Source organism: Ambystoma mexicanum, chromosome 12 (assembly GCF_040938575.1).
Source record: "Ambystoma mexicanum isolate Mex_15411 chromosome 12, UKY_AmexF1_1, whole genome shotgun sequence".
Classification (NCBI taxonomy): Eukaryota; Metazoa; Chordata; class Amphibia; order Caudata; family Ambystomatidae; genus Ambystoma; species Ambystoma mexicanum.
This window is the reverse complement of record NC_090936.1, coordinates 1246298765-1246325037: the sequence shown is the minus strand read 5'-3', so window position 1 is coordinate 1246325037 and position 26273 is coordinate 1246298765. Positions and strand designations below refer to the sequence as shown.

Here is a 26273-nt window from a genome sequence, read left to right as displayed (position 1 = left end):
AGGAGTATTCTTAAACAATGGCCTGTGCTAACGTGTGACGATAAATTCCATAATCTGTTCCAGGAAAAAAACATTTTTGCTAACCAACAGAGTAGTAATCTAAGGACCTGCTAGTTAAAACCAAACCAACGATGACCAAGAAATTTGTATCGAAAAAACAAGGAACTTTTCCCTGCATGTCATGCAGCAACTGCAACAATATCATAAAAGGAAACAGTTACACACCCTAGAATGGGAGAAAAGATAAATATCAGAAACCATTCTACCTGTATGTCAGAGGGAGTAGTATATTGCATCAAATGCCTGTGTGGTCTACTGTATGTTAGACAAACAAGCAGGAAAGCTCGTGTGAGATGGAACACACATAAATCAAATGGAAGAACCAATAATCAGCACTCACTGGTTGCCAGACATTTCAATCAAGCTAAACATCAAGTCGCGCAAATGCGATTTCAAATAAGTAGTTCAAACAATGAACATTAGAACCAGTGTGACAAAGAAACTTGAACAATGAGAAGCACACTGGATCGAGAGGCTGGATACGGTATCTCCTTGGGGATTGAATGAAGAATTGGACTTGTACTGTTTTTTATAGAGAGATCTGTGAGAGGAAGTCATATTGTTTAATATCTGTCAACATAGGCATATGGTTGATGATGTATGCAATAACAGTGAGTATTGTTGTAATGAAGTGATGCCTGTTGACTAAATGCAAGAAGTGAGAACAAAGGAATGGTAAACATACAAGAATAACCCAAGAATGTCCTTATGCAGCTATATCAGTGGATGCACAAGTAATGGTAATGCACTGACTGTTGTTTTTTGGACTCCTAGACCAGGCTGTTTATAGGCCAGGCAAGAGTCTGAAATAGATTTGCTATCATTGACATGTATCTTCTACAAGCAGGAAGTGTTGTTCTCTGCACCATACCTGAACAATCAGCATTACAAACAAGTCTGTAATGGCACAGTAGGTCCGTTGGACATGGTGAACTTTCAATAATACCAATATCCCCCACTTGATGTAGCCTCTACTACATAATGAACTTTGAACCATGAGCATTGATCACAGTAGCGGCGTGGAGTCTCTGCCCTTTGCAGCATATAAACATAATATTTACTCTTTAGCACTGACACCGATGTACAGACTATATATATTAATCGCATGACAGTAAGAAGCACAGTGATTATACACACATGTAGGTCTCAACAACAGGAGCCTGTTATGTTTTTATTTAGTGTTGATTACAGTAACATTGTGGAGTTTCTGCCACTTGGAGCGCATTATATGAACATGATACGATATTGGTATTGGCGTACAGACCATCTATTCATGGTATAGTATGGTGACGTATATTGATTTTATATAGTCAAGTCACATAACGTCAACAAATACATATCTTACACACATGCACACACTTAGGCGCATGAGCGTTTACAAAGAAAACGTTTATTTTTTGGCATGTAAAAACCGAAATCATGATCATATCCAAAGACCAAGAGAAGGAAACCGCCATCCCGTGGCCAACGGAAATGGGATCTACACCATCACCATCTAAGGTAGTAAAAAATCTGGGAGTCCTGATGGACAACACCCTAACCTTAGAACCGCAAATAAACGCAACAGTCAAGAAATGCTTTTTCCTCCTCCCCACGGCAAGAAAAATACTACCTTTCCTCTCCTTCACACACAAAACACTCACCATCGTCGGCCTCATCATGTCAAGTATCGACTATGCAAACAACCTGTACCTCGGTATACCGGAATACCTACTGAAGAAGCTACAACGGATCCAAAACACTGCAGCCAGACTACTCCTCAAACTATCCAGAAGAGACCACATCACCCCGGCCCTAAAAACACTACACTGGCTCCCAGTAAAACAGCGTATCATCTTCAAAACAATGTGCATAACGCACAGGGCAATCAGCTGACAAGGAGCAGAATTCCTACAAAAAAAAATAACAATCTACAAGCCAACGAGAACGCTCAGGTCAACCAATGAAATCCGACTGGAACAAAAACCTTACATCAAGAAGAAACTCAGAGGCACCGCTTTCTACCACTTAGCCGCGAAAACCTGGAACAACATCCCAAAAGTAATAAGGAACACCAAAGACCACCTTAAATTCGGAAAATTACTAAAAACCTGCCTCTTCAACACCGGAGACTAAAACCGAAACAACAATAAGACAAACGACTCATCAAAAAAGGACATTGACAAACCCCTAGAACCGACAGAAGTACCCTGGGCAACAGTAGGGCTGACGCTGGACACAGGGGTCCACCCGCGAGACCCAGAGAAACGGATACAACTACTCCAGCCAACCGTTACCATCCCCCACCGCCCGTACAGCCACAACTAGGTTCCACGAGGCTGTGGAACGGACAAGATACCACCAATCACCACACAACCGGGTGTATGGACACTAGCAGCGGCGCTAGTCATGTGGAGGGGGTGAGGAGCATGCAAGGTTATTAAGGGAGCGGGCGGAGGGGACAGCTAGATCCTCAAACGGCCTCGAATGGAAAAACGGGCACGTACCTCCTGAGGCTCAGGGTGTACAAGCATCCGTCGGGTAAGATTACAAGAGCCCAACCGGTTCAGTCCAGGATAGAGATGACTAACGAATACCATTAACAATTTCCTTCTCTGCATACACCTCTCAAACTCCAAACCAATCACAACCACAAACCTCTAGCGCAGCAAACCGCACGAACTTCACTACACTGCAACAACAAAACAAAAAAACACATAGACTCGCACATCAGCACACGACGACTACCGGCCGCATACACCCCAGGCCCAGCCGATGGAACCACCGGCTGAGGCTGCCAACAGCACATCACTGCAATCTTGCACTTTTCCAGCCTCCACCCACTAACCCACCCTCCCCCCCTCTTTCAGAGCCGCCAGAGCGCCAGGGGACCACTCCGGTGGTGATAGTGCGCGGTACAAATGACCTTTAACATTAACATTAACATGTGAAACTCCTCAGTAGTGTACGGTAAGCCATTGCCTGGGTAACTAGCAACACTGAGCAAAGACACGTACTGCCACGTAATCACGTCACATTAAGTTTATTAGTGTTTCTATGGTAATGCTCGCATTTGGAAACTACGAACTGTGGCTGAATGAACAACATTGTGAGAGACCGTCTCTTTAGACAACGTGGCGATCTCGAGGTAAGAAAACCATAAACGCAGTGCTACGTTACCGCCTTTGAAACTCCATACTTTAGAATGTCACTGAAATCAAGCTCCATATCTAACAGGGCTATAGGAATGGACGGCTTCACAAAGCCATTATGTGCAGCATTGACAGGCTCACATGAGGCTGCACGATAATTTAAATGAAACTCTATGGGACCATGTACGCGCAAGTTTTTACTTTGTATATACAATGGGCCTCATTACGACCCTGGCGCTAATGGGTTAACGGCGCCGTAAACGGCTGCGGTGCCGTTAACCCATTAGCGCCTGATTACGAGGTCCCTTTGCGGGACCTGACCTTAACGGCTGGTCTACACCAGCCGTTAAAGTAGGGACCCGCAAAGGGACCTTGGTGCTAAGTACGGTACCGCAATTTGCGGTACCGTACTTAGCGCCTTCCCCATTCCCATTGAGCCCTATGGGGCAAAAATGGGAATGGGGAAGGGCCATGGAGGAAGGGGGAATTACCACCCCGCCAACCCTGTAATGGCGTGGTAATTCCCCCTTTGTCCATGGCGGAGTCGGTAAGTTAGCGGCATGGACCATGGTGCTATTAGCACCACGGTCCTCCGCCTGGGTCGGAATGAGGCCCAATGTGTTCAAACTGAACCTGCTTTCCATGACTCAATCTGCGTGCTAGTTAACATGCTCGTTGCATATTGTCTGTTCACATATTTTGCAGAAGGGAAGACTCCGAGACAATTCTCATTAAAGATCTGATGTGAAAATTAACGTTTCATCGTGGAGTTCTGAATAGGAATTCATGTCAGGCACTAATGTGTGAATATTGTGATTTGAATATCACTGCATAGGAAGCGTGGCAAAGGTTCAAACAACTGCAGGTACTTAACAGAAATTACAGTGTGCTTTATCCAGCATGACAACGTGCTGGTCTTTGTTATGATGCATTCATGTTAATCTATTTACAATACTTAGTTCAGATAACGTTAATTAGACTTTTGTATTGTTTGCTTTGGTACTATAGAATTTGCCCTGATGAAGGACCGACATACAGGTCCAAAATGCATTGGCATATTTTTGGAATTCTGCTTCTTCAATTAAAATGAACCTTGAGAATTAATAAGCCACAAAACGAAACACACGGGACTTTTGTCTATCTGTATGGATGGAATCCTAACTATTCTTTATTTCTATGATGTGAAAGAACAGAATATTGATTAGTAGTCTTCACTACAAATTGGCGACCCAAGGTCTGATGGAAGCTTTACATCAGGCACATTCTCTGTACTGCGGTCCTTCCTTGTAATCATTGTTGGGGGCAGTAAATTTCACCATCTGTTACTGCGGTCCTTCCTTGTCATCATTGGTGGGGGCAGTAGATTTTGCTGTCTGTTACTCCGGTCCTTCCTTGTAATCATTGTTGGGGGCAGTAGATTTTGCTGACTGTTACTCCGGTCCTTCCTTGTCATCATTGGTGGGGGCAGTAGATTTTGCTGACTGTTACTCCGGTCCTTCCTTGTCATCATTGGTGGGGGCAGTAGATTTCGCTATCTGTCACTCCGGTCCTTCTTTGTCATCATTGGTGGAGGCAGTAGATTTCGCTATCTGTCACTGCGGTCCTTCCTTGTCATCATTGGTGGGGGCAGTAGATTTCGCTATCTGTTACTGCGGTCCTTCTTTGTCATCATTGGTGGGGGCAGTAGATTTCGCTATCTGTTACTGCGGTCCTTCTTTGTCATCATTGGTGGGGGCAGTACATTTCGCTATCTGTTACTGTGGTCCTTCTTTGTCATCATTGGTGGGGGCAGTACATTTTGCTATCTGTTACTCCGGTCCTTCTTTGTCATCATTGGTGGAGGCAGTAGATTTCGCTATCTGTCACTCCGGTCCTTCTTTGTCATCATTGGTGGAGGCAGTAGATTTCGCTATCTGTTACTGCGGTCCTTCCTTGTCATCATTGGTGGGGGCAGTAGATTTCGCTATCTGTTACTGCAGTCCTTCTTTGTCATCATTGGTGGAGGCAGTAGATTTCGCTATCTGTTACTGCGGTCCTTCCTTGTCATCATTGGTGGGGGCAATAGATTTCGCTATCTGTTACTGCGGTCCTTCCTTGTCATCATTGTTGAGGGCAGTAGATTTCGCTATCTGTTACTGCGGTCCTTCCTTGTCATCATTGGTGGGGGCAGTAGATTTCACTATCTGTTACTGCGGTCCTTCCTTGTAATCATTGGTGGGGGCAGTAGATTTCGCTATCTGTTACTGCGGTCCTTCCTTGTAATCATTGGTGGGGGCAGTAGATTTCGCTATCTGTTACTGTGGTCCTTCCTTGTCATCATTGGTGGGGGCAGTAGATTTCACTACCTGTTACTCCAGTCCTTCCTTGTCATCATTGGTGGGGGCAATAGATTTCGCTATCTGTTACTCCAGTCCTTCTTTGTCATCATTGGTGGGGGCAGTAGATTTCGCTATCTGTTACTGCGGTCCTTCCTTGTCATCATTGGTGGGGGCAGTAGATTTTGCTATCTTTTACTGCAGTCCTTCCTTGTCATCATTGGTGGGGGCAGTAGATTTCGCTATCAGTTACTCCAGTCCTTCTTTGTCATCATTGGTGGGGGCAATAGATTTCGCTATCTGTTACTGCGGTCCTTCCTTGTAATCATTGTTGAGGGCAGTAGATTTTGCTATCTGTTACTGCAGTCCTTAATTGTCATCATTGGTGGGGGCAATAGATTTCGCTATCTGTTACTCCAGTCCTTCCTTGTCATCATTGGTGGGGGCAGTAGATTTCGCTATCTGTTACTCCGGTCCTTCCTTGTCATCATTGGTGGGGGCAGTAGATTTCGCTATCTATTACTCCAGTCCTTCCTTGTCATCATTGGTGGGGGCAGTAGATTTCGCTATCTGTTACTCCGGTCCTTCCTTGTCATCATTGGTGGGGGCAGTAGATTTCGCTATCTATTACTCCGGTCCTTCTTTGTCATCATTGGTGGAGGCAGTAGATTTCGCTATCTGTTACAGCGGTCCTTCCTTGTCATCATTGGTGGGGGCAGTAGATTTCGCTATATGTTACTGCGGTCCTTCCTTGTCCTCATTGTTGGGGGCAGTAGATTTTGCTGTTAGTGTTGTACTTCCTTGTCATCATTGGTGGGGGCAGTAGATTTTGCTATCTGTTACTGTGGTCCTTCTTTGTCATCTTTGGTGGGGGCAGTAGATTTCGCTATCTGTTACTGCGGTCCTTCTTTGTCATCATTGGTGGGGGCAGTAGATTTCGCTATCTGTTACTCCGGTCCTTCTTTGTCATCATTGTTGGGGGCAGTAGATTTCGCTATCTGTTACTGCGGTCCTTCCTTGTCATCATTGGTGGGGGCAGTAGATTTCGCTATCTGTTACTGCGGTCCTTCCTTGTCCTCATTGTTGGGGGCAGTAGATTTTGCTGTTAGTGTTGTCCTTCCTTGTCATCATTGGTGGGGGCAGTAGATTTCGCTATCTGTTACTGTGGTCCTTCTTTGTCATCATTGGTGGGGGCAGTAGATTTCGCTATCTGTTACTGCGGTCCTTCTTTGTCATCATTGGTGGGGGCAGTAGATTTCGCTATCTGTTACTGTGGTCCTTCTTTGTCATCATTGGTGGGGGCAGTAGATTTCGCTATCTGTTACTGGGGTCCTTCTTTGTCATCATTGTTGGGGGCAGTAGATTTTGCTATCTGTTACTCCGGTCCTTCCTTGTAATCATTGTTGGGGGCCGTAGATTTTGCTATCTGTTACTGCAGTCCTTCCTTGTAATCATTGTTGGGGGCAGTAGATGTTGCTATCTGTTACTGCAGTCCTTCCTTGTAATCATTGTTGGGGGCAGTAGATTTTGCTATCTGTTACTCCGGTCCTTCCTTGTAATCATTGGTGGGGGCAGTAGATTTCGCTATCTGTTACTCCAGTCCTTCCTTGTAATCATTGTTGGGGGCAATAGATTTCGCTATCTGTTACTCCAGTCCTTCTTTGTCATCATTGGTGGAGGTAGTAGATTTCGCTATCTGTTACTGTGGTCCTTCCTTGTCATCATTGTTGAGGGCAATAGATTTTGCTATCTGTTACTGCGGTCCTTCCTTGTCATCATTGGTGGGGGCAGTAGATTTCGCTATCTGTTACTCCGGTCCTTCCTTGTCATCATTGTTGAGGAAAATAGATTTCGCTATGTGTTACTGCGGTCCTTCCTTGTCATCATTGGTGGGGCAATAGATTTCGCTATCTGTTACTGCGGTCCTTCCTTGTCATCATTGTTGAGGGCAGTAGATTTTGCTATCTGTTACTGCAGTCCTTCCTTTTCATCATTGGTGGGGGCAATAGATTTCGCTATCTGTTACTCCAGTCCTTCCTTGTCATCATTGGTGGGGGCAATAGATTTCGCTATCTGTTACTCCGGTCCTTCTTTGTCATCATTGGTGGAGGCAGTAGATTTCGCTATCTGTCACTCCGGTCCTTCTTTGTCATCATTGGTGGAGGCAGTAGATTTCGCTATCTGTTACTGCGGTCCTTCCTTGTCATCATTGGTGGGGGCAGTATATTTCGCTATCTGTTACTGCAGTCCTTCTTTGTCATCATTGGTGGAGGCAGTAGATTTCGCTATCTTTTACTGCGGTCCTTCCTTGTCATCATTGGTGGGGGCAATAGATTTCGCTATCTGTTACTGCGGTCCTTCCTTGTCATCATTGTTGAGGGCAGTAGATTTCGCTATCTGTTACTGTGGTCCTTCCTTGTCATCATTGGTGGGGGCAGTAGATTTCACTATCTGTTACTGCGGTCCTTCCTTGTAATCATTGGTGGGGGCAGTAGATTTCGCTATCTGTTACTGCGGTCCTTCCTTGTAATCATTGGTGGGGGCAGTAGATTTCGCTATCTGTTACTGTGGTCCTTCCTTGTCATCATTGGTGGGGGCAGTAGATTTCACTACCTGTTACTCCAGTCCTTCCTTGTCATCATTGGTGGGGGCAATAGATTTCGCTATCTGTTACTCCAGTCCTTCTTTGTCATCATTGGTGGGGGCAGTAGATTTCGCTATCTGTTACTGTGGTCCTTCCTTGTCATCATTGGTGGGGGCAGTAGATTTTGCTATCTGTTACTGCGGTCCTTCCTTGTCATCATTGGTGGGGGCAGTAGATTTCGCTATCTGTTACTGCGGTCCTTCCTTGTCATCATTGGTGGGGGCAGTAGATTTTGCTATCTATTACTCCAGTCCTTCTTTGTCATCATTGGTGGAGGCAGTAGATTTCGCTATCTGTTACTGTGGTCCTTCCTTGTCATCATTGGTGGGGGCAGTAGATTTCGCTATCTGTTACTGCGGTCCTTCCTTGTCATCATTGGTGGGGGCAGTAGATTTTGCTATCTGTTACTCCAGTCCTTCTTTGTCATCATTGGTGGAGGCAGTAGATTTCGCTATCAGTTACTCCAGTCCTTCTTTGTCATCATTGGTGGGGGCAGTAGATTTCGCTATCTGTTACTGCGGTCCTTCCTTGTCATCATTGGTGGGGGCAGTAGATTTTGCTATCTGTTACTGCGGTCCTTCCTTGTCATCATTGGTGGGGGCAGTAGATTTCGCTATCTGTTACTGCGGTCCTTCCTTGTCCTCATTGTTGGGGGCAGTAGATTTTGCTGTTAGTGTTGTCCTTCCTTGTCATCATTGGTGGGGGCAGTAGATTTCGCTATCTGTTACTGTGGTCCTTCTTTGTCATCATTGGTGGGGGCAGTAGATTTTGCTATCTGTTACTGCGGTCCTTCCTTGTCATCATTGGTGGGGGCAGTAGATTTCGCTATCTGTTACTGCGGTCCTTCCTTGTCCTCATTGTTGGGGGCAGTAGATTTTGCTGTTAGTGTTGTCCTTCCTTGTCATCATTGGTGGGGGCAGTAGATTTCGCTATCTGTTACTCCGGTCCTTCCTTGTCATCATTGGTGGGGGCAGTAGATTTCGCTATCTGTTACTGCGGTCCTTCCTTGTCCTCATTGTTGGGGGCAGTAGATTTTGCTGTTAGTGTTGTCCTTCCTTGTCATCATTGGTGGGGGCAGTAGATTTCGCTATCTGTTACTGCAGTCCTTCCTTGTCATCATTGGTGGGAGCAGTAGATTTTGCTATCTGTTACTCCAGTCCTTCTTTGTCATCATTGGGGGAGGCAGTAGATTTCGCTATCTGTTACTGCGGTCCTTCCTTGTCATCATTGGTGGGGGCAGTAGATTTTGCTATCTGTTACTGTGGTCCTTCCTTGTCATCATTGGTGGGGGCAGTAGATTTTGCTATCTGTTACTCCAGTCCTTCTTTGTCATCATTGGTGGAGGCAGTAGATTTCGCTATCTGTTACTCCAGTCCTTCTTTGTCATCATTGGTGGGGGCAGTAGATTTCGCTATCTGTTACTGCGGTCCTTCCTTGTCCTCATTGTTGGGGGCAGTAGATTTTGCTGTTAGTGTTGTCCTTCCTTGTCATCATTGGTGGGGGCAGTAGATTTCGCTATCTGTTACTGTGGTCCTTCTTTGTCATCATTGGTGGGGGCAGTAGATTTCGCTATCTGTTACTGCGGTCCTTCTTTGTCATCATTGGTAGGGGCAGTAGATTTCGCTATCTGTTACTGTGGTCCTTCTTTGTCATCATTGGTGGGGGCAGTAGATTTCGCTATCTGTTACTGCGGTCCTTCTTTGTCATCATTGTTGGGGGCAGTAGATTTCGCTATCTGTTACTCCGGTCCTTCCTTGTAATCATTGGTGGGGGCAGTAGATTTTGCTATCTGTTACTGCAGTCCTTCCTTGTCATTGTTGGGGGCAGTAGATTTCGCTATCTGTTACTCTGGTCCTTCCTTGTAATCATTGTTGGGGGCCGTAGATTTGGATATGTGTTACTGCAGTCCTTCCTTGTAATCATTGTTGGGGGCAGTAGATTTTGCTGTCTGTTACTCCGGTCCTTCCTTGTAATCATTGTTGGGGGCCGTAGATTTGGATATGTGTTACTGCAGTCCTTCCTTGTAATCATTGTTGGGGGCAGTAGATTTTGCTATCTGTTACTGCAGTCCTTCCTTGTAATCATTGTTGGGGGCAGTAGATTTTGATATGTGTTACTGCAGTCCTTCCTTGTAATCATTGTTGGGGGCAGTAGATTTTGCTGTCTGTTACTGCAGTCCTTCCTTGTAATCATTGTTGGGGGCAGTAGATTTTGCTGTCTGTTGCTGCGGTCTTTGCTTGTAATCATTGGTGGGGGCAGTAGATTTTGCTATCTTTAACTGCGGTCCATCCTTGTCATCATTGTTGGGGGCAGTAGATTTTGCTACCTGTTACTGCGGTCCTTCCTTGTAATCATTGTTGGGGGCAGTAGATTTCACCATCTGTTACTCCGGTCCTTCCTTGTCATCATTGTTGGGGGCAGTAGATTTCTCTATCTGTTACAGCAGTCCTTCCTTGTCATTGGTGGGGGCAGTAGATTTTGCTGTCTGTTACTCCGGTCCTTCTTTGTCATCATTGGTGGGGGCAGTAGATTTCTCCATCTTTACTGCAGTCCTTCCTTGTCATTGGTGGGGGCAGTAGATTTTGCTGTCTGTTACTCCGGTCCTTCCTTGTAATAATTGTTGGGGGCAGTAGATTTCGATATCTGTTACTGCAGTCCTTCCTTGTCATTGGTGGGGGCAGTAGATTTCGCCACCTGTTACTGCAGTCCTTCCTTGTAATCATTGTTGGGGGCAGTAGATTTTGCTATCTGTTAGTGTTGTCCTTCCTTGTAATCATTGGTGGGGGCAGTAAATTTCACCATCTGTTACTGCGGTCCTTCCTTGTCATCATTGGTGGGGGCAGTAGATTTTGCTGTCTGTTACTCCGGTCCTTCCTTGTAATCATTGGTGGGGGCAGTAGATTTTGCTGTCTGTTACTCCGGTCCTTCCTTGTAATCATTGTTGGGGGCAGTAGATTTCGCTACCTGTTACTGCGGTCCTTCCTTGTAATCATTGTTGGGGGCAGTAGATTTCACCATCTGTTACTCCGGTCCTTCCTTGTCATCATTGTTGGGGGCAGTAGATTTCTCTATCTGTTACTGCGGTCCTTCCTTGTCATCATTGTTGGGGGCAGTAAATTTCACCATCTGTTACTGCGGTCCTTCCTTGTCATCATTGGTGGGGGCAGTAGATTTTGCTGTCTGTTACTCCAGTCCTTCCTTGTAATCATTGGTGGGGGCAGTAGATTTTGCTGTCTGTTACTCCGGTCCTTCCTTGTAATCATTGTTGGGGGCAGTAGATTTCGCTACCTGTTACTGCGGTCCTTCCTTGTAATCATTGTTGGGGGCAGTAGATTTCACCATCTGTTACTCCGGTCCTTCCTTGTCATCATTGTTGGGGGCAGTAGATTTCACCATCTGTTACTGCGGTCATTCCTTGTCCTCATTGTTGGGGGCAGTAGATTTTGCTGTTAGTGTTGTCCTTCCTTGTCATCATTGGTGGGGGCAGTAGATTTCGCTATCTGTTACTGCGGTCCTTCTTTGTCATCATTGGTGGAGGCAGTAGATTTCGCTATCTGTTACTGCGGTCCTTCCTTGTCATCATTGGTGGGGGCAGTAGATTTCTCTATCTGTTACTCCAGTCCTTCCTTGTCATTGGTGGGGGCAGTAGATTTCTCTATCTGTTACTGCAGTCCTTCCTTGTCGTTGGTGGGGGCAGTAGATTTCTCTATCTGTTACTCCGGTCCTTCCTTGTCATCATTGTTGGGGGCAGTAGATTTCTCTATCTGTTACTGTGGTGACTGTGATATTAATACTATTGCTTTGTCTTCTTAATGGTGTTGGTGGGTTTGGTGTATTTGGGGCTTGGTCGTTGATTATCCCGTTGCTCTCCGGTCACATCTACAGAGATTCTGTCAGGCTCCTTTGCCTGTTGATGGTGTACATTTATGGAGCTTGTGGTCGCTGTTTCAAGGAGGGAACCCTGAGGGTGGGGAGAGAAAGTCTGCAGAGGAGGTTCTGGTCAAGGGGACATGGGGAGGGGATGTAGGACCATAGCTTTTAAGAGTTCAACGTAAAGCCGCGTTGGACCATCCCATGTTGGATGGCTGAGAGACAGTGAGAGTTCAACAGCGATGGGCAGGAAAGACCAGATGATTTGGGGATCATCAGTACGGAGGTGATAGAAGAAGTCATGTGAGGGAAAGAGTTTGTCTGAGGAAGAGGTTGGAGGATCAGAAGGGGCTGAGGACAGAGTCCTGGGGGACTCTGATAGATGGTGGCGTAGGGCATGGGGGCACTGAGCGAGTGCGTTCTAATTATTATTGAGCGTCTGCCAGACAGGTAGAAAGCAGTGTCCTGAAGTCCTAAGTTAGAGAGCAGTGAGGACAGAGGGGTGCTTGAGTGGTGCAGTGACAGCCGTTAGTAAGGACACTGCTAGTTGAGTGGTGACTACGAGATGCCGGAGAGATGGTTGGAATCAAGAAAGTGGGTGATCCCATGGAATAGCACATGTTGAAGGATTCTAGAGTAGCAGGGGGTGGGAGACAGATCAATATATAATGGAGTGTCTGTGTGGGCAGAGGGTCTCTTAAGAGTAAATAAAGCAGTGGGCAAAGAGCCCTGAGGTCGGCGAGGAAGAGTTTGAAGAGTAGAGTGAGCAAGGTCTAGGGGCCAGGAGGATGGCTCAGGAGCGACAAATACAAGACAATACCGAGCAGCAGGCGATGTAAACCTGGCCCCACACTTAGGGATTGTCTCCGGCGTGAAGCGCCTTATAAGACCCCAGTTGGGGCCCCGGGGCAAGTGTCCCTTTTGCCCTCCCATAACATTGGCACTGTGGCGAATAGGAGACGATTCTGCTGGTGAGATAGGGGGGAAGGCATGAAGCCAAGCTGCAGGACGGTCTTGAGGAGGCGCTAAGAAGAAGGAGGGGAAGGAGGAAAGGGGGAAGTAGCTGAGAGATAAGGTGTGCTGGGTAGGGGGAAACTGGGGACGGTATAGCATAGTTTACAGGGATGAGAGGCGCGAGAATGGACAAGGATGGTAAAGTGGTGGGCCCGTGCCCCTTCTCTCTCCCCTCACCTCTTTCTTTTTGTGATCCCAAGGTCTGTGTCTACTTTGTTCTCGGTTCTTCTCTTCGGCACTGCCTCCTCTCTTCTCTCTACCCTCCCCTGCAGTCCCCTCCCCTCCCCCCTCCACTCTCCTCCCCTCGTCTCCTCCTCTCCCTCCCTCTCTCCTCTGCCCCCTCTCCTCTCTCCTCTTTCCTCTCCCCCACTCCTCTCTCCTCTGCCTTCTCTCCTCTCCTCCTCTCTTCTCCCCCTCTCCTCTCTCCCGTGCCTTCTCTCCTCTCCCCCCTCTCCTCTGCCTTCTCTCCTCTCCCCCCTCTCCTCTGCCTTCTGTCCTCTCTCTCCTCCCCTCTCCTCCACTCCTCTCATCTGTCCTCTCCTCTCTCCTCGCCCCCCTCTCCTCTCTCCTGTGCCTTCTCTCCTCTCCCCCCTCTCCTCTGCCTTTTCTCCTCTCTCCCCTCCTCTCTCCTCCCCTCCGCTCCCCTCCACTCCTCTCATCTGCCCTCTCCTCTCTCCCCTCTCCTCTCTCCTCTGGCTTCTCTCCTCCCCTCTCCTCCCCTCCACTCCTCTCATCTGTCCTCTCCTCTCTCCCCTCCCCTCTCCTCCCCTCCACTCCTCTCATCTGTCCTCTCCTCTCTCCCCTCACCTCTCTCCTCTTTCTTTTTTCTGATCCCCGGTTCGGCGCTGCCTCCACACCCCTCACCCACCGCCCTGCGCTTCCCCCTGAGCTCACTGTAAAAGATACGGAGGCGGTGAGTGCTTGTAATATAACGTTCAGTTCATTACGGCGAGCCGGCCGGTACAACCCTCTCCTCAGCTGCGCGAACACCTCTGCTTGGAATTCTAAGTAAGGCACAGAGGGTCGCGTGACGGCGCGTACACAGGCACTTCCAGTCGCTACACTCACGTTCCCTTTTGGCGACTTACCTCTTCTGTGTGTTCCAGCAGCTGCCTGTCCCACAGAGTTATTATTTCAAAAACATGAAAACGTTTATATGAAATCTGCGAAATGTGTTGTCCCGAGGTCACAGCTTGTCCTGAACTCCAGAAGGACACGTGGAGTGGGTGCGCTCCTACATGCCAGTGTCCGCGCGCACCATGGCAGAGGTGGTATCTGCACAGAGTTGCAGCCACAGCAAGGGCTGCACACACATGCATGTGGGCAGAAGGAGGGAGGGGCCCTGACTTGAGATCAATAGGGCCCCCAAGGGTCGAGAACCGTGCAGCTCTGCACGCCCGGGCCAGATGCCAGGGCAGGGAAGGGGCAGCGCCGCCAGGAGAAGCCATGCTGGGCAGCGGAGCAGCTTTGCTGCACAGGGCGCCATTTCTCAGAGGCTAACTTAGCGGGGGCAGCCTACCACCCTTCGCCTCCACCCCACAGCACTCACCACTCCTCCCTCCTGTCGGCCCGGTGTGGGGTTAGGCCGGCACCGCAGCTCCCCCCCCTCAGTCCTTCCCCCCCCCCATTACCCTCATGCCGGCCTTCCCACTTCCATCTTCCTTCCAAGCGCAAGCAATCATAGGCGGAGACAATTGTACGGTTGGAAAAGTTAATGCCACAGCAGCTTTATTTTGCATAAAGTCTTGGAGTTATCTTACATACGATCCGTAATTCGCCACACCACAGGTTCTTCTACTCTGTGTGAGGTTACCTAGGGTTACCCCCCCCCCCTCCCCGTCGTTGTCCAGAGGATGCCTCCGGGGTACCCCGTCCCTGTCTATCTTCTCTCTACCCCGTGCTCCGTTGTCGCTGATGCCCCTTGCCCCCATCTATATCGTGTCGTACACCTCTTAACTTTGTTCCGTAGGCCCCAACTTGCCTCTCCTCCCGCCCCCTCCCCTCTTTGCGTCCCCCCCAGTTCCCCTTCTATATCTACCGCAGGCCGCCCCTTGGCGCCTGGCAAGTTCCTATACAGACACCACCGACAGTGCCCAATACATCACATACATACACAGGGCCGGCCCCGCCCTCCGGTGCCGACCCACCACCACTTTCTCCCTGCCTAAACGGTCATCATCCTGCGATGTCCTTCTGCCTATTGTCCCCTGCTAATGAGACTCCCCGTCCCTCCTTCTCTAGCCCCGCCTCCACTGGAAGGCCCTCTTTCTCCAATTCCTCCCCCCCCCTGGAGGGCTTCCCCTTGTATACCTTAGTTGTGTTTTGACTTTGTTCTTTTTTGCCCCCCCCCGACCCTCTCTTTTGGGTTTGGAATGGTTTCCAAGACCCCTATCTCCCTCCCCTTTTACCCAGGGCCTCCCCCGAGTCTAGTACTCCGGGGGCACCGTATGATCTAATCTGTTGGCTGTGCCTTCCCCTATGGGCCGGACAGCGCTTTGCTACAGGGATCGCATTGTAACTCCGCCGGGCGACCTGAAAAGGAAATAAAATTAGATACAACACATTTCTTCCTAACGGGAGGGCGGGTGGGAAAAACTTCTTATCATCCTTGGTCGTGGTGAGGGGGGAACAGGAACCCAGGAGAAGAGATCGCTCTGGAGACGATCCTTGCCCTTTTGTAGGGGACTACCCTTCTCCGGCTTCCTGTTCCCCCCCCCGCGGCAACCCCCTCCCCCTATGGCGCTCCCCGGGTGCCCCCCCCAGCCACTTCCGGGCGTCCGCTTCCCCTCCATCCCGCCCACCCCCTCCCCCCTTGTGAGTGATAGTTTAACGCCCCCCCCCCGCACACCGCCCTTGGGGGGGTGCCGCATGGGGGGGGTGGAAGGTCTCTGGCCCGGCAACCCCCACTAAGGGGCGGCGCCTGCCATGCTGCGTCCCGCGCGCATTCGCCCGCCGTAGCGGGGGCAGCCTACCACCCTTCGCCTCCACCCCACAGCACTCACCACTCCTCCCTCCCGTCGGCCCGGTGTGGGGTTAGGCCGGCACCGCAGCTCCCCCCCCTCAGTCCTTCCCCCCCCCCCCATTACCCTCATGCCGGCCTTCCCACTTCCATCTTCCTTCCAAGCGCAAGCAATCATAGGCGGAGACAATTGTACGGTTGGAAAAGTTAATGCCACAGCAGCTTTATTTTGCATAAAGTCTTGGAGTTATCTTACATACGATCCGTAATTCGCCACACCACAGGTTCTTCTACTCTGTGTGAGGTTACCTAGGGTTACCCCCCCCCCCCTCCCCGTCGTTGTCCAGAGGATGCCTCCGGGGTACCCCGTCCCTGTCTATCTTCTCTCTACCCCGTGCTCCGTTGTCGCTGATGCCCCTTGCCCCCATCTATATCGTGTCGTACACCTCTTAACTTTGTTCCGTAGGCCCCAACTTGCCTCTCCTCCCGCCCCCTCCCCTCTTTGCGTCCCCCCCAGTTCCCCTTCTATATCTACCGCAGGCCGCCCCTTGGCGCCTGGCAAGTTCCTATACAGACACCACCGACAGTGCCCAATACATCACATACATACACAGGGCCGGCCCCGCCCTCCGGTGCCGACCCACCACCACTTTCTCCCTGCCTAAACGGTCATCATCCTGCGATGTCCTTCTGCCTATTGTCCCCTGCTAATGAGACTCCCCGTCCCTCCTTCTCTAGCCCCGCCTCCACTGGAAGGCCCTCTTTCTCCAATTCCTTCCCCCCCCTGGAGGGCTTCCCCTTGTATACCTTAGTTGTGTTTTGACTTCGTTCTTTTTTGCCCCCCCCCCCGACCCTCTCTTTTGGGTTTGGAATGGTTTCCAAGACCCCTATCTCCCTCCCCTTTTACCCAGGGCCTCCCCCGTGTCTAGTACTCCGGGGGCACCGTATGATCTAATCTGTTGGCTGTGCCTTCCCCTATGGGCCGGACAGCGCTTTGCTACAGGGATCGCATTGTAACTCCTCCAAGACTCTCTGCGGGCAGCCGGCGGCAGAGAGTTCCCCCCCCTTCCCCCTCTCGGCTTTGCCTCCGCCCCTGCCGATTTCCTGCCCCACCCCCTTCCCTCCTCCCCGCTTCCCATGCCCTTATGCACAACCCACCTTCCGTAGCCCTTCTATCCATTCCAGGCACATTAGTGCTGTTCCCACGTCAGAGAGGTGGGTTCCGTCAGAGTCAAAATACCCAGGTACTTTTAGTGTTAACAGGGGATGTCTTACCCAGCCCATACCTCTGTTTTTAAAAATCCCCCCATCCTCCCATTGGTCTTTCTTCTCGATTCCTCGATCGCCCCGTGTCGTGCCGCCCCCCTCCATACCTTTCTGGGGATGATTTCTGACCACATTATTTCAGCCCCCCTAAATTCCCTGCCAATTCTGGTGAACAGGGCCCTTAACCGTGCGGATAAGTCTTTGCGTCCCTTTGTAACCAGATCGTTCCCCCCCGTGTGGATCAGTACCACGTCGGCTAAGTATCCCTAAGTATGTTAGTTTGGTGCACGGCCCTTGGGTTTTGTCGTCCGCCAGGGGTACCCCCAGCTGGTGTGCCAGGGTAATGAATGTATCCAGTAGCGAGGCGCAAATGTTTGTGCCCCGACTTCCTATAAACAAAAAATCATCAAGGTAATGTGTTTTCCCGCCCCTTCCCTCCATTTTTCCCAGGACCCACTCCAAGAATGAGCTGAATGACTCAAAGTATGCACACGAAATGCTGCACCCCATTGGCATGCATAGATCCACAAAGACTTGATTTTCGAACTGGAAGCCTAGTAAATGGAAACTGTCTGGATGTACCGGCAGTAAGCGGAATGCGGCCTCTATGTCTACCTTAGCCAGTAAAGCGCCCTTGCCTGCCATCCGTGCAAGGCTGACGGCTTGGTCGAAGGATGCATAGGAAACCGAACAGTCTGACACGTCCAGACCATAGTTCACCGATCCCCCTATTGGGTATGATAGATTGTGTATGAGGCGAAACTTGCCCTTGTCCTTTTTTGGCACAATCCCCAGCGGAGATATGATGAGGTTTTCTAGAGGGGGGCTTGTGTAAGGTCCTGCCACCCTCCCTAGTTCTATTTCTTTGAATATTTTGTCCCTCACAACCGAAGGCCAATCTTTTATGGATTTGGCGTACGCCGCATACCTTGACCCAATGGCCCCCTTGTAAGGAATGCGAAAACCCATCGTGAAACCCTCCGCCCATCGATTCCTTTCTTGTGAGTGGGGGTATTGCGACAACCATGCCAACAACTTCTCTACCTTGATCGGTGAGAACCCTTTGTGGTTTAATACATTCCTTGAACCCCTCCCTTCCTTGGCCCCATTAGTTCCATCCCGTATTTCTTTACCGTGGCCGCCTTGACTGAGCGGTCCCTTGGGAGTCCATGTCCCTGCCATCTGAGACGTACCATCCACACAGTCACCTTCGAAAACCAAAATTTAATGGATAACATATCGTTAGGTTACAAGATCTTCTAACTGCCAGTTCGCACATATCATAGGTTACAGGATATTATTGGCTGCAAAGTTCGTACTTGTATACACCCCTCTTCACCTTCGTGGCACCCCTCCCCTCCTGTCTGCCTTATCGCGTTTGTTTTGTTGGGTCAGTCGCTAATCGACCTCGGCAGCTCCGCGCTGCGTGTCCCTGTACCCCGCACAGTGAACAAGCGTGTCGGAATTTGCAACTCGGGCCCCAATTGCAGGGACCCCCCTCATTGAAAAATCGGCAATATGGCTGTGTCCTCCCTATTGTCAGGGCCGGTGTCCCGCTGCCCCCCGTTCTAGCCGTCCCTTGTGTCAATGCTGATGGTAATAACGCCGCCCCTGGCCGGCCGGCCTGTGTTGCCCCCCCGTTATTAGCCCAAATGGGTGCCTCGACCCTACTTCCCCCCCCAGGCCCTGTTTTGTTAAGTGCCGGTCCCATGGTTGTTCCCGACCCGGGCAGCATCAATCCTTCGTGTGTGATCTCCAACTGGTTCCCCCGGCCTCCTGTGAATACTATGGACCCATCTGCCTGTTCAATGGTGCCCCTGGTAGAACCCAACCAATCCTCCACTGATTTGTGGACCCATTTTAAGTCTGGGTCATGTGCCATCCTGAGGCGGAATCGTTGGTCCCTTAAGAACCATTCGTTACCGCCCAGTATGTTGTGTTCTTGTATCACGCAGGCCCTGTAGCCCATCAGTGCCGGGCTCAAAGAAGGATCTTTTAAGTGTATGGTCTGGGCCAAGATTTTAAACGCTGCCAGCCAGTTGGCTAAGGTTTTTGCCGGCCTCACCCTCTTTCTGGCTTTGACCGTCTCCCTCCCCCCAATGTCATGCAGTGTGTCCTCCCCCTCCATTTCGTGCTCCAATAGGGACAATAAATCTATAAATTTCCCATCCCAAATCTGCTGCTTTACCCTTCCTGGCAGTAACCAAGATGAATAGTCGTCGCCTGTTGCGGCCGGTAGCTTAGCCGGTGGCCCTGCGCCTGCCTCTCCCTGTCCTGGCGTTGCCGGTGTGCCTATTGCCCTCTCTCTAGTCAGACCACCTGTCGCCCCCGTGCCTCTCCAAACATTGCTCGCCCCTGATGCGGTTGTGCCAATGTCGTTTGCCGCGGGGGGGCTCCTGCCTGCTTTTTCAAGTAAGCCGGTTACCACCCGAGTAATGGTGCGCACTAATTCCGACTCACCATTTGCTTCCGTGTTGCGGGGAGCCGGTGTTTCTGGAGCCGGTATTTCCGTTGGGCGTTGCCCTAAGTCCTTTGCGACTGTCGCCTTGATGGGCTGAAGGATTGCCGGCGTGGTCGGGTGCGGTGCCTGCGGCACGGTCTTAGGGGGGACGGTGGGGGCCGGGGGGATGGCCCCCAGTAGCGCTTTCAATGCCGCCAATTCTTCCTCCAAGTCTCTCTTAGTCTTTTTGTGGTGTGGTCCCCCGCTGGTTTTTACCGTTCTTTTCCGTGGCGCTCCCGGCTCCTGTCCGTTGTTTGGCATTGATTGTTCCCCCCCAATCGGGTTCTCACCACTCGAGCTAGCGTGTGCATTGCCTATGTTAATATTGTCTGTCGCGTGCACGGCATTCTCGTCTCGGCGGGACATGACCGGGCCGCCCATCCTAGCCATGGCTGCCTGCCATCCCATAACTTCTGTAAGGGCCATGAATTCGGCCCACGATTGTGCGTCCATGCCCCTCCCGGTGGCTGATGGTTCCGGGATCTCTCGCCCTTGGAGTCCCTCATCTACTAGCACTACCTCGATAACGTCGTGCGCCGGAATGGCCGTGCTAGCCTGGTACGACATGCCGATCTGCGAGACAAATTTGGTACGTGTCACATATCACCTTGAGAAACAAATGTGACACCCTAATATTATACAGTGCCCTCATGCCTTCCCCCCCCCTCCCTAGCCACTCCCGTTTGGAATGCAAGCCACGTGTATTTGGTGGTGGTCCCCCAAACCTCCTTTATTCCCTGCACCCCTTTCTGTGCACCAATCCCTAACCACTGGCGTTTGAAATACACCCGAAGGGTGTAGGTCCCCAGGCTCAACGTACCTCAGCGGTAATTCGTTTTTTCTTCTTCTTCCCCTCCCCCCCCCCCCATTGTCCTGGTCCGCCGCTGGAGGCATGTAGCTGGGGCCATGGCCACCGGTTTTTGTCGGGCGCAGCGTGCCATTGGTACTCCCATCGTATGCAGAACCAAGATGCTCCCTAAGGTGTGTCTCGCCTCCCCCAGCCACCCGCCCGCCCTCATTGCCGGTCAACCGTGCTGTTCTTGAGTGAATACAACTAAAGAGATAGGCCCCAATGTACCTCGATGCACCGCCACTATCTGACCCCCCAGGGTAGCCTATGACTGCTGCTGCTTCAATGGCAGGCTAGGTGTGTACATACTAAATGCGATGGTAGGAGACTGGAAACTGTGTTGAGGGTAATACAGAACAAGGCACGATCGACCCCAAGCTGTCGAAGTTGAACTGCCATTGCCATGAATGACACATGTGAGCGCTTAAGAATGCCCTTGGACCACTTACTCCGCCCCACCTCAGTGTAACGTATGGATGGCGAGAAGAAGAACGAAAACGTGCATTTTTTTTTTTTTTTTTTCCCCACGAGGGTTCCCTGAAAGGAAGTGTTCTCTTTCCCCCATGCGGGCGGGAGGGGCAGAGACCGCTGGTCACCCCTTGCCCCAAGTAACAGAGCACAGTACGGGCAGCCGTGTGTCCACGCAGGGCCGCCAGCCCCACGAGGGAGGGGCAGGTTTACCCCTAGGTGGGTGCCCATTCACACGGCACCCCTTGCTATCACCCACCATAGCAGCTCAGCATGCTGGCAGTCCGTGTAATCACTATACACGATGCTACGTCCCCAACACCATAAGCCCGGCCTAACGATCTTTGTAACCAGTTTCACAGTGCTACCCCCCCCCCACATGAGTTGAGCATAACCATTTCCCCCCCTTACACTAAACACAGTTCTACCTCCCCCCCCCCCATGTGATCGCGTATCCACCTGGCGTCTATACCTATTTTCAAAGCGCCTCGTGGCGAGGGAGGGCGCCCGGGAAACAATGGCGTCTGTAACTCGACCCAAACAACAAGGATTTCGAGCCGCCCGTCCTGCCTCCTCGTGGCGTGCCTGATGCGCCGCCACGAGCAACGGAGCTGATCCCGGGGGGACCGTGAAAAGGAGAGGGGGACAGAGCACACTAGGCTGTGTCACGGTGGCTAATTGCAAGATAAACAAAAGACATGCAGGGCAATCTAAACACGCAACGGCATCTACGCCGCATAACTAGTTAATGCGTACACGATCACACCCCTTATTTTCGATCTTGCAGGGATAAATGCTGCCCCTCGCTAAACATGTGAACGTGTTCGCACCCGCCTTGCGAAGCGGCGGCCAGGTTCCCTCCTCCAAACGCCCTATGCTGCGCACTCTCTTGCTATGTTGCATTACCTACACCCGACCGTATGCCGTGCACTGCCATCGTGGACACGAACCCTAAATATCCCCTCGCTTAAATCGATTTTACCGTCTCCAGGCGCTGGGGCCCCTGTACACAGCCACTCGCTCTCAAATTGCAAGCCCCAAACGCATTCGTTCCCGCCTGCGTTGTGGCAGGCGCTGGGTGCCCACGGACGGTGCCCTTGCTCGCCACCCGGCAGTGCCCTGCGCCCTACATCGAGGCCGCCGTACAATCCCTCCCGAACCTGTGTATTAAGAGGGCCTGCGTCACGGCCACGCCACCCTGCCAACTCCTCCCCCCCACGATCGCCCCCCATGAGCCCGTCCGCACGGGACCCATACGCAACCCACAAAACCTGTGTTGATACACAGAGCTATCCCCCTATCCAACTACCACTGCCCCCGTCCACGAAACATAGTTCTACCCCCCACCACATGCGATTGTGTATGCACATAGCGCCTCGTTGCAAGGTAAAGCGTACGGGAGACAATGGCGTCTCCCGACCCGCCATGCCTCCTCGTTGAGTGCCCAATGCGCCGCACGGTGACAGAGGTCCACACGGCCCCTGCACCGCCACCCCTTTGTCCCTGTCTCTCGCGCCGAGTGCACCCCCCGCCTGACCAAGGTTTTGGCGGAGTGCCCCCGTACCCAAAACGCAGTGGGGCTGCACCGCACCCGGTGCTACGCGGCTGTAAGCGGCAGGGCGCCCATCCTAGCGGGTGATCCATGGGCGGAGCGCGAGCAGGACGCGCAGAGCAATCCAGGAACACACAACACCAGGTATCTTGCTCGCACTCGCCTTGTGAAGCGGGTGCCGAGCACCCTCCCCCCCACGCCCATGCACCGACTGCACTGCGCACTCCCATGGGGGCCAGCCGCTCAACCCACACCCGAACCACACCGTGGAATCTTTCCCCCCATGGTCACCCCCCATGAACCCGTCTGCAAGAAACCCACACGAAACCCACAACACCGGGCCCAGCGTTCCGGCGCTTACCTGTAATCCACTACGTGACAACAAACGATCTCCGGGGCAGCAACTTTCGCCGGCGACGCCTGCACTCCTCGCTCCTCCAATCGAACCGCGGGAAACCAGGACGCCAAACAGCCACTGGAACCGAACTAGGCCTGTCAAGGATAAGATAACAGCAAATACTGCCTGCTTTGCCTTTCACTGCATAAAAGAGAGTTTAGCATCCACCGAGGGGCGCAGGCCTGAGCGGAGACTGGCCTGTCACATAATCCCAGGGCCGCTATGAAACAGTAATGCGCGCCAGATCCCTCCGCCAATGCCGCCAAGGCTCGTGCGAGGGAAAGGCCCGCCGTGCTCACACACTCCCTGGAGGAGATCACCTGATGGTCGCACATGTTTCATGTACTAGCACCCGTGTACCCTATAGCATAGCCTCAGTAAGAGAGAGGCGACCCTGTACCCTATAGAGAGGCGACCATGTACCCTATAGTCTACACTCTCTGGCAATCATAGCAGGCTCAGTAAGAGAGAGGTGACTGTGTAACCTATAGTATACACTCGCTAGCACTCATAGGAGCCTCAGTAAGAGAGGCCACAGTGTACCCTATAGTATGTACTCGCTAGCAATCATAGTAGCCTCAGTAAGAGAGAGGCGACGGTGTACCCTATAGAGAGGCGACCCTGTACCCTATAGAGAGGCGACCATGTACCCAATAGTATACACTCGCTGGCACTCATAGGAGCCTCAGTAAGAGAGAGGTGACTGTGTAACCTATAGTATACACTCGCTAGCACTCATAAGAGCCTCAGTAAGAGAGGCAACCGCGTACCCTATAGTATATACTCACTGGCACTCAGAGTAGCCTCAGTAAGAAAGAGGCAACCGCGTACCCTATAGAGAGGCGACCATGTACCCTATAGTCTACACTCTCTGGTAATCATAGTAGCCTCGGTAAGAGAGAGGTGACTGTGTAACCTATAGTATACACTCGCTAGCACTCATAAGAGCCTCAGTAAGAGAGGCCACAGTGTACCCTATAGTATGTACTCGCTAGCAATCATAGTAGCCTCAGTAAGAGAGAGGCGACGGTGTACCCTATAGAGAGGCGACCATGTACCCTATAGTCTACACTCTCTGGTAATCATAGTAGCCTCGGTAAGAGAGAGGTGACTGTGTAACCTATAGTATACACTAGCTGGCACTCATAGGAGCCTCAATAAGAGAGAGGCAACCGTGTACCCTATAATATATACTCGCTGGCACTCAGAGTAGCCTCAGTAAGAGAGAGGCCACCGTGTACCCTATAGTATATACTCGCTGGCACTCAGAGTAGCCTCCATAAGAGAGAACAACCGTGTACCCTATAGTATAGCCTCAGTAAGAGAGAGGCAACCGTGTACCCTATAATATATACTCGCTGGCACTCATAGTAGCCTCAGTAAGAGAGAGGCGACCGTGTACCCTATAGAGAGGCGACCATGTGCCCTATAGTCTACACTCTCTGGCAATCATAGTAGCCTCAGTAAGAGAGAGGCGACTGTGTAACCTATAGTATACACTCGCTAGCACTCATAGGAGCCTCAGTAAGAGAGAGGCAACCGTGTACCCTATAATATATACTCGCTGGCACTCAGAGTAGCCTCAGTAAGAGAGAGGCCACCGTGTACCCTATAGAGAGGTGACCATGTACCCTATAGACTACACTCTCTGGCAATCATAGTAGCCTCAGTAAGAGAGAGGCGACTGTGTAACCTATAGTATGTACTCGCTAGCAATCATAGTAGCCTCAGTAAGAGAGAGGCGACAGTGTACCCTATAGAGAGGCGACCATGTACCCTATAGTTTACACTCGCTAACACTCAGAGTAGCCTCAGTAAGAGAAAGGCAACCGTGTATCCTATAGTATAGCCTCAGTAAGAGAGAGGCGACTGTGTAACCCATAGTATACACTCGCTGGCACTCATAGGAGCCTCAGTAAGAGAGAGGCAACCGTGTACCCTATAATATATACTTGCTGGCACTCAGAGTAGCCTCATTAAGAGAGAGGCCACCGTGTACCCTATAGTATATACTCGCTAGCAGTCAGAGTAGCCTCAGTAAGAGAGAGGCAACATGTACCCTATAGTATATACTCACTGGCTATCATAGTAGCCTCAGTAAGAGCGAGGCAACTGTGCACCCTATAGTACCCTATAGTACCCTATAGTACCCTATAGTATATAGTCACTAGCACTCAGAGAAGCCTCAGAAAGCGAGGCGACTGTGTTCCCTATAGTATATACTCACTGGCAACAATAGTAGCCTCAGTAAGAGAGAGGCAACTGTGCACCCTATAGTGCCCTATAGTATATACTCTCTAGCACTCAGAGTAGCCTCAGTAAGAGAGAGGCGACCGTGTACCCTATAGTATATACTCACTGGAAACCATAGTAGCCTCAGTAAGAGCGAGGCAACTGTGCACCCTATAGTACCCTATAGTACCTAGTATATAGTCACTAGCACTCAGAGAAGCCTCAGAAAGAGAGGTGCCCATGTTCCCTATAGTATTTACTCACTGGCAATCATAGTAGCCTCAGTAAGAGAGAGGCAACTGTGCACCCTATAGTACCCTATAGTATATGCTCGCTAGCACTCAGAGTAGCCTCAGTAAGAGAGAGGCGACTGTGTACCCTATAGTATACACTCGCTAGCACTCAGAGTAGCCTCATAAAGAGAGAGGCAACAGTGTATCCTATAGTATATAATCGCTAGCATTCAGAGTAGCCTCAGAACGAGAGAGAGAGGCGACTGTGTACCCTATAGTATATACTTGCTGGCACTCAGAGTAGCCTCAGAAAGAGAGAGGTGACCGTGTACCCTATAATATATACTCACTGGCACTCAGAGTAGCCTCAGAAAGAGAGAGGCGACTGTGTATCCTATAGTATATACTTGCTGGCAATCAGAGTAGCCTCAGTAATAGAGAGGCCACTGTGTATCCTACAGCATACACTCACAAGGAAGCAGGCCAGCATTTCCCAGGCTCGCTTCATTTGGGATTTCTTGCCTCGTCATAACCTGGGCACTTGTCCATGGAATATACCAACATACTTGCATCTCTCCATCTGAGACCCTTGCCTCCCCCCATGTACCCTAAGGCAGATGGAGACGGTAGTTTCTTTGTTGGCATAATAGCCTGCCGATTTATTATCACACAAATCACTGAACACTATGATATGATATGATACTGCATTCATAACACACCTATACACAAGTGTTTCAAGGCGCAATGAGGCAAGGGAGGGGGAACAAAAGGGAAGACAGAGA

At 50.7% G+C, this 26273-nt stretch overlaps 2 protein-coding genes across 3 annotated transcripts in view; both read right to left on the bottom strand.

Moving 5' to 3' along the window:
• IGF1 (insulin like growth factor 1) overlaps nucleotides 1-26273 on the bottom strand; it is a 385102-nt gene that overhangs the window by 153824 nt on the left and 205005 nt on the right. The window lies entirely within an intron of this gene.
• Nucleotides 466-23058, bottom strand: LOC138513152 (uncharacterized). The gene is made up of 3 exons (XM_069627778.1): nucleotides 22991-23058; nucleotides 18984-20332; nucleotides 466-601 (listed from the first exon to the last, which is right to left on the bottom strand). Exons 2-3 carry the CDS (start codon nucleotides 20324-20326, stop codon nucleotides 466-468), a joined length of 1479 nt encoding a protein of 492 aa, XP_069483879.1. The 5' UTR covers nucleotides 20327-20332; nucleotides 22991-23058.

What these genes read in the sequence shown, in the direction of transcription:
- LOC138513152 (XM_069627778.1), bottom strand. Translation starts at nt 20,326, where the DNA reads ATGTCGTACCAGGCTAGCACGGCCATTCCGGCGCACGACGTTATCGAG. An exon ending in GAAGGATTGATGCTGCCCGG is followed by an intron (nt 602 to 18,983) that starts GTCGGGAACAAC and finishes TTCCTCTCACAG; the next exon opens with ATCTCTCTATAAAAAACAGT.